Raw genomic sequence first — 8,487 nt, 5'->3', positions numbered from 1 at the left:
AGCAACGAGGAGCCCTGGTCGACGACCGGGCCGCGGGGACGCTAAGCCCCGAAAACACATCAAGGTAACCTCAAGGTCAATTAAGGTATCTATGAGGTTTTATGTAGCACTGAAGTGGCTGACAAAGACTTGAGCGTAGTGTCTGAGCATCGAGAAAAGGATAACATAAAGGTTGATTGCAAGATGACATGGCAAATATTGCTTCATCTTAAAGTTCAGTCTGAGAGGTAAAACTGTCTTATCTTAAGTTCAATATAGCGTCTAACAAGGCAATTACAACTTCAGTACTCTTTCTAGTGACAGAACTTATTAGAAACGAAACACAACATGAATATACGACAATGTTGTTGTTGTTATAGATTCAGCTACTCTGAACAAGTTCCAAGTAGCACGGGCTATGGTGAGCCCGTAACTTACCTGGCACAGGAGCGGGGCAAGAAGCACGGGCTATGGTTAGCCTGTGTCTATACGACAAGTAGTTGTTAGTTGTTTCAGATTTAGCTACTCAGGACGAAGTGTCCATGTAGCACTGGCTATGGTGAGCCCGTTTACGACAAGTATGATCATCATAATTATATATGTGTGTATGGTTCACCTCAGGGTTCCCCATGGGCTGGGGACAGGCAGCCTGCTAGCCTTATTGAGCCCCCCCCCCCCCAGGCCAACTGCTGATGAGACGCAACCCACAACAGTTCCATAACTCCATGGTACTTGCCTACTGTAACGCGTTCCAAACATAAACAGATCACTTAATTCTTCATATTTTAATATTAACTTAGAGGATATACACATTAGTGGGGTAGGTCTTACGGTCTATATACATAGTTATGGGGAGGAGAGACGTGTGTATATATACATAGTTACGGGAAGGAGATCTCTGTATATACATGGGGAGTTAGCAGCTGGCAAGGTAAGACACACAACACCGCTCCTGTGCTAGGTAAGTCCACTACGGGCTCACCATAGCCTGTGCTACTTGCCCCGCTCCTGTGTCAGGTAAGTTACGGGCTCACCATAGCCCGTGCTACTTGGAACTTGTTCCGAGTAGCTGAATCTATAACAACAACAAAAACAGCTGGCAAGCGTCCTGCTCTTATCCTTGTTCTGTGAACAATGGTTTAGACCCCGGTAGTTACCGGTCATTATATAGTTTACATTATACTGACGTAACAATGTAAACTGGCTTTTGTGTAATGATTTACATCATAATAGTTTGCGTAACACGCGCCAGATGGCATAATTGCTCACATTGTGTAACTTAACACACAATTAACTTTGAATACTAACAGTTAAAAGCTGTTCTATTTTAACTAGTTATACACTACATAATTTTCTGATGTTAGTTTATGAGATATTTCTTATAACCTATTTCTTTACTTGTCTTTTAGATATCTCAAAATTTGATCGTTGGCTGTAATTGCATATTTCGAACTTGTATTTGTACAAAAAAAATATAACAATAACTGAAGTTGGATATCAGTTGTTGCAAATTACTGCTGCAATTGCCTCAATTATACCATTGGCAGTTCCCTTATTGCACAACCAATCAGAGCAGAGTTACAACGTCAGCATCCCATTGTTTGTGGGCCGTAACGGCTCTCCTACACTAGGCTATTGAACTAAAGTTTGGTGTATAATGCTTTATGGCAATTTGCATACACAGATCCACTGTAAAAAATCGTAATATAGTTTCGCTTTTTACTGTAATGTTCGTCACTTAATATAATGGTCGAATATACTTAATTTCGTGGTTTCTAGTATTTGGGAAAATGATGTACATTGTTTATATAATGACGTATGATGATAAGCGATGGAGAATAGCAGCTGTTGTGGATGATGAAATGATATGTTTTTATATTGTGCTGTTCAAGTTAATGTAAATATGTATTTTGAAGGTTGGAACCTTTTTTTTACGGCTATTGTAATTATTTTGTTCTCGATACATCGAACATGAGTGGAAGCCAACCCAGCCTCAGGTCTGGAACGTGAGTGGAAGCCAACCCAGCCTCAGGTCTGGAACATGAGTGGAAGCCAACCCAGCCTCAGGTCTGGAACGTGAGTGGAAGCCAACCCAGCCTCAGGTCTGGAACATGAGTGGAAGCCAACCCAGCCTCAGGTCTGGAACATGGGTGGAAGCCAACCCAGCCTCAGGTCTGGAACATGAGTGGAAGCCAACCCAGCCTCAGGTCTGGAACATGAGTGGAAGCCAACCCATCCTCAGGTCTGGAACATGAGTGGAAGCCAACCCAGCCTCAGGTCTGGAACATGAGTGGAAGCCAACCCAGCCTCAGGTCTGGAACATGAGTGGAAGCCAACCCAGCCTCAGGTCTGGAACGTGAGTGGAAGCCAACCCAGCCTCAGGTCTGGAACAAGAGAACTCTGTTAGTTGGAAACAATTCACACACTTCCTGAAGTTTAGTTTTATTATTGTTCATTATTATACACTATACCGTTCCTGTAAACATCTCAAAATCTATCATGTGAGTGGTAGTGGACCCCATAACAATCCTGTGAGTGGTCGTGGACCCCATAACAATCCTGTGAGTGATAGTGAACCCCATAACAATCCTGTGAATGATAGTGAACCCCATAACAATCCTGTGAGTGATAGTGAACCCCATAACAATCTTGTGAGTGGTAGTGGACCCCATAACAATCCTGTGAGTGGTAGTGGACCCCATAACAATCCTGTGAGTGGTAGTGGACCCCATACCCATCCCGTAGGCGGTGGTGGGAAAGGTTAGAGGCATAGAAGCTCAGGAATTGAAACCTCAAATTCGCTTAGCTAAACAAGTTTAGCACTGATGAGCTAGTTACCTAGTTTGTTGACAGGACACTGATATTGGGCCTACAAGCCTATTACCCTGTCCCTGTTAAGGTCACGCAAGTGTTTACTGACCAATCATAAAGTATACTTTTGTCCTGGAGATTGTCCAGGTCTAAAGTAAACTCTCACTGCATGTAGACTGAGAAGTGATATACCTCTCGACGAACTTATCCCTTCCTCCGGATTAGTGACGTAACTTATCAATATCTTGCCGAAACGCTTTACGTAATAGCGGCTTTAGGCGTTGTACTAGCCTAGTACTAGTACATACTAGTACTTTAGTACTAGTATGTACTAGCTCTAGCACTAAATCCATCAATGTTTATATCTCACCTTGTATGTATGCACTTTACCTCAATAAACATTTTGATTTCGATTTTTTGAAAAATAAAAGGCCCGACAGGTGATCGCGCCAGTAGTTTGTATCGCTTAATTAAGGCAGATCCATGGACAAATCCCTATCATTAAAGCCCTACATACTCGTATAGCACATTTTAAATGCAGATATAATATGTTATCTACATGTGTATATATACATTAATGGTGTAAATAATAATACAAAAATGAAGTCCCCGGAAAGTGTGGCAGAGTAGTTGTTGGGAATGCCACTAGAGACCCTCAGTGTGGCGTTGGTCGCTGTAAGTGGCGCCGAGGTCTCTCAGTGTGTGTTGAACAGTGGTAGTGGGAGGATACGCGCTCCTCTCCCGGTCCAAAGTTGCTACAACTATGATACAAACTGTGTAGAAGGTCGTGTAAGATTTCTATGAAGTTAGGCAACCCGAATTTGTGTAGCATACAATAAAACCGGAGAAATTAGCCGCACACATATCTTACAACCGGCCAAAATGTATCGGATCTGTGGTGAAATGCGTGTAGTGAATGTCATATGTGGCGCGGTGCTGCTCTTAGTGATGATCTCTGGAGTAAAGGCTGAAGTAGGGGATTACACTCACGAATGGGCGGTCCACGTCGAGGGAGGAGATGAGAAGGCACACAACATCGCTAGACGGCACGACTTCGACGTAGTAACTAAGGTAAGGTGGAGCGGGCAAGTGACCCTCAACTTGTCCAGGAGAGTTCAGGGTCGACTCTTACCTCACTCTTCCCCCTCCATGTGGCGGTATTTCCTCCACTCTTACAGGTGCTCTCTCTCTCTCTCTCCCAGGCCTAGCAAGCTACGTTGTATCTCATTTGAGCTGTGGTCTTCAGCCTCTTGGTTTTTTTCACATGTGAAAAGTTTCTTAAATGAGGTTCCTTCCAGGTAGGTGTGTGTTGGTAACTTTCTCTGGTAGGAGTCAAGAGGTGGCTGGGGTGTAATGCGAGGGGGGTGCTGTGGGGGTGGGGGGCGATCCCGTTAGCGGTGCGAGGAGCGATGTTGGACCAGCAGGTCTACAGGAACGCATAACACGCTGCCACACACTATAGAGAGAACAGTTACAGCCCCGCTCCTGTGCCAGGTATGGCCACTACGGGCTCACCATAGCCCGTGCTACTTGGAAATTTGTTCCCAGTAGCTGAATCTTAAACAACAAACACACACTATCTCTATTGTGACCCTTCCTTTATCTGATACAACCGCACCCCAAAATTCATCCGAGTAGCGTCATCGTAGCTTGTCGTAATTAAATATTAGTGCACTTTCGATTTGTGACTTCGCAAGATGGCATATGAGTTGATTAACAGTCGAGAGACGGGGGCCAAAGAGCTGAAGCTCGACTGACCACCTAGCAAGCACAACTTCGGCGAGTACAACTAGGAGAGTACAGATTTAAATGTCCACGTTTACGGTATGTATCTTAAGGCCATTGACTACGTCGCCTTCCCGGCTTGAACAAGGTGCTGTGGTTATTCAGTAGTTGTTTCTTAGCCGCACAACCTCCTGTTTCCAACAAAAGTTATCCAACCTGTCCTATCGAATAATTGCATTTTCATGTAAAAATCTCCGACGGGCAAAAATATATACTGTGCAAATCGACCTCTTGACAGGAAAGCATGCTGATGAAAATGTTTAAGTGGATTTGCATTTTTTTTAGATAGGTGTTGTGATCTTGTGTTCGGAATGTATTGTAAAATGTCTCGGCAACATTCAGGTTTTGTGTTTGCGTCGCTCGGATATGTTAGGGTGCTGCTGTATACCATTCTATTCGTTGTGGCAACTCGAGCTATCTGCAGTGGAAGTTTTAGGAGACTAAAACCCATCTCCCCCCCCTTCCCTAGTTAAAAATACACACTACCCCCGCCACTTGTATGGATTAACTCCGCGAGTAGAAATTGTATCCTTTTATACTCTATTTGGCCCTGAAAGAACCGCCACTGAACTGGCCTAGCTTTCGAAATGTTGATTATATAAGGGTTTATTTGGTTCTAAATATCCATCCTTCACAACACCTGAATTTGTGAAGTTTTTACTTGAATTAGGTACAGCACAAATTATATGTAAATACAATGTGGGCAGAGACGATCGGCAGGTACCTTGCGGAAGCTCCTGGATGAACTGAGACATAGGTATCAAATCATAAAATTAATATACATATGTATATGACAGTCAGATCACGAAGGAAGAATTGAAACAGGAATTTCCTTAAGTACTTTCGTATTTAATAATACATCTTCGGAAGGGTGATTATTAAATACGAAAGTACTTAATGAAAATTCCTGTTTCAATTCTTCCTTCGTGGTCTGAACTCACATTTTTCATCACGTGTTAATTTTCTTGTTCCTGACTTGGATGGCCGGGGATTGAACGCGGACCTGCATGAAGTGAGGCCGTCGCTCTACCGTCCAGCCCAAGTAATTGGGTTAGGAACGGGGAGGAGGAGGTAGTGGTCGATGCCTCTCCTCGGAGGTGTAAATGATCCTAATGCCGACAATATTCAGTTCGATTATTCGCTACAAGTAACAAATTGAAGTTTTCATGGGGTATTAGCAGATTACTTGTCTGTTTGTATAGGGTATGACTGTTCATTTTCTGTATGATACTACTCGAGTAACCATTTTGAATTATAATAGCCTTCAGTAATATCTCGGTACATTGTATTTAATACTGATAGTTTCCAGGGTTTAATAACTGCAATGTTTTTTATTTAACGTGATTTTAACGAAAAATAATCCTCTTAACTGAAGCAAGACAATGAATTGCCAAGAGTAATGTATTGTTTAGGGAAAGGTACGTAGTCCCAATGCTTGAATATTTCTTTGTACTGGGATTGTATATAGAGGGTTCTGGGAGTTGTTCTTGCCAAACTTTAAAGGCCAGGCTTGACTTCCGATAGTTTGGTCCAACAGATTTTTGCTTGGGGCGACTCGCAAGCCCAGATATCTACTGCAACCAGGCTGGTCTTTAAATTGGACAATTTAAGAAGATTCAGTCTCTAAATTAATTTTATTGAGATAAATACATCCAAAAGGATGGAGTAACTTAGGCTATTTCTACCCTCCCCAAGCCTGACCTGGTTTACTGGATGGTGATCTGGTCAGCTAGTCTGTCTGCCGCTGCTGCAGTCTCCGATGGATTTCAGCCCGATTGATCGGCTTTCCTTTGGAGGTGATTTAAAGTTTCCTTTGATCCTTGCAGACTCTGCAAACTAGATTGTCTTCCCAAGCCTAAGGAGTTTACAGACGGTAGAGGTACGAATGTAACCGACATGAATATTTTTTGTTTACGAAAATTGTATGCATAACATAAGCACTGGTTCAAAGTTTGTCGGATAATTAAATCATTCCCGTCCAAAAAGTTGTGCAGTTTTATTTTAATCTTTAGAAGTTCTTGCTTTCTTTGCCACAATAATTTATAATTATAGTAAATATTTCGTGAGTGTTAAAATTATAGCCTAAAGCGTTCTTAGCCAGCAAAGTTGCCTTCCAAGCTCATTCTGCACCGTTATTGGGCTTAGTTGAGGTGCCGGGTGAAGGCAGGTGCTTTCGCACACATTTCCAATTAGCCAGAAAGCACGCCAAACCACCACCCAAATTGCACAGATAACGCATTGACCCGTGTTATTGGGGGGCCAAGTTCTCTACTGGTATCACCTGGGGACACAGTGAATGGTGTCGGGATGGATTGGTGGCGGACAACGAGAGGCCAGGGAGCTAACTCAGTGATTCAGCCTCCACTCCTCCATACTTCTTAATGTTGCCATCCAAATTTAGCGCATACTTCTGTAACGCTGATTGCCATTTTTGCTTGGATTAGAAAGAAAATGTTTTGATAGTCTTTTAGCGTTCCGTGAGGTTTTAGTTTTCTTAGGACTAAATCGTTATCGATTGCTATCGCTGGATTGGTTTTAATCAGGTAAAGTGGATTGTGACTTAGGTACTCAGCACAAGGTACTCAAGATAGGGATAACCTGTCCAAATATTCTTTACAACTGCTAGAAATCATGACTTAACCTCATCAATATTGTTATAAATTAAGCTAATATACCTGGTTGCTGGAGTTCTTCTACTCCCCAAGCCCGGCCCGAGGCCAGGCTTGACTTGTGAGAGTTTGGTCCACTAGGCTGTTGCTTGGAGTGGCCCGCAGCCCACTTACCCACCACAGCCCGGTTGGTCCGGCACATTCCTGGAGGAAACAATCTAGTTTCCTCTTGAAGATGTCCACGATGTTAATAATAATAATAATGTTCCGACAATATTTCTTATGCTTGCTGGGAGGGTATATACAATATACCTACCTATTGAGCCACTTTGTTAGGGTTTTCCTCTCAATGATGTCCCCTAGGGATAGTTGACTACACGATTTGCCAGACTGTTGTTGCTTGTCCTACATAAGCACTCGTGTTCTTTTCTTGTTTTTTCTATCTTTTCGGTTTTCTTTCACTTTTTTCTTTCCGTAAATTTCTTTTTCCGTTTCTTTCTTTTCTTTTGTGTTTCTAATCAGTCCGTTTTTGTTATGGTATACGGTGGGAAGGTGGTGGCGTGGTCGCCTAGCGTGCTGGGCGAGGCAGAGGCATGTCTTGGGTTACAGTAAATTGTAGGTTGACTGCACTACCAATTAGTGGCCTCCCCCGCCTTTGTGCCCTTCCCCCTGTATTGATCTGTTTACCAGGCTGTCTACCGAGCCTACTGTTATAGTGGTATGTTTTGCCTCTTATGTCCGGGTATTGTCTGAGCGTTGTTAGCTTCTACACTTTATACGATGTCTTCTAGATGCAGCTGAGATTCATCATGTAATTGATATTTTGGCAACTATTTTCTTGTAAGAAATCGATGCAGAAATCTTGCGGTTAAAGGTTCCCTGCATTGTAGGGCAGATTTTGGTGATTGTAAATTCTTTATAAAGCATAAGTTTCCCTCAGTCTGTCCTCTGACTTGACTGCGGAAGCGTCGTCATGTATTTACTTTTCCCCTTCAGTCGCTAATTTCCTTTGTTAGTTCTTCTACATATTAGGCCCATGTTCATTTAATCTTGCAGCCGCTACCTTCTTACCCTTCCATTCTTCAGTCTTCCTTAGCCTCGCAAATTACTCTTAAGGCCTGTCATTGTGACTTGTGAATACCCTTTTTTGCTAAGGGGGGAAGGGGGGGGGGTTGTATTGGTTTTGTCGTTGGCCTTTGGCTTTTTATTTTGATAGCCATTGTGGTAAACGAAGGCATTACCAGACTTGTGGCTTTATTGATCGTATAATTAGTGTAGTAACCTGCAATAAAGACAAGCCATA

At 42.8% G+C, this 8,487-nt stretch overlaps 1 protein-coding gene across 5 annotated transcripts in view; it reads left to right on the top strand.

The window, feature by feature from the left end:
- Positions 1-3,450: 3,450 nt before the first annotated feature.
- LOC123770315 (furin-like protease 1, isoforms 1/1-X/2) overlaps positions 3,451-8,487 on the top strand; it is a 348,389-nt gene continuing 343,352 nt past the window's right edge. For all 5 annotated transcript variants that reach the window (XM_069339858.1, XM_045762059.2, XM_045762058.2 and 2 more), the window contains exon 1: positions 3,451-3,861. In XM_069339858.1, coding sequence (XP_069195959.1) covers positions 3,673-3,861 — 189 coding nt within the window. In that variant the 5' untranslated portion in view covers positions 3,451-3,672. The remainder of the gene's footprint in view (positions 3,862-8,487) is intronic.

Source organism: Procambarus clarkii, chromosome 42, assembly GCF_040958095.1.
Source record: "Procambarus clarkii isolate CNS0578487 chromosome 42, FALCON_Pclarkii_2.0, whole genome shotgun sequence".
Lineage (NCBI taxonomy): Eukaryota > Metazoa > Arthropoda > Malacostraca > Decapoda > Cambaridae > Procambarus > Procambarus clarkii.
Note: the sequence above shows the minus strand (reverse complement) of the source record. Positions and strands in the feature narration are given on the sequence as shown.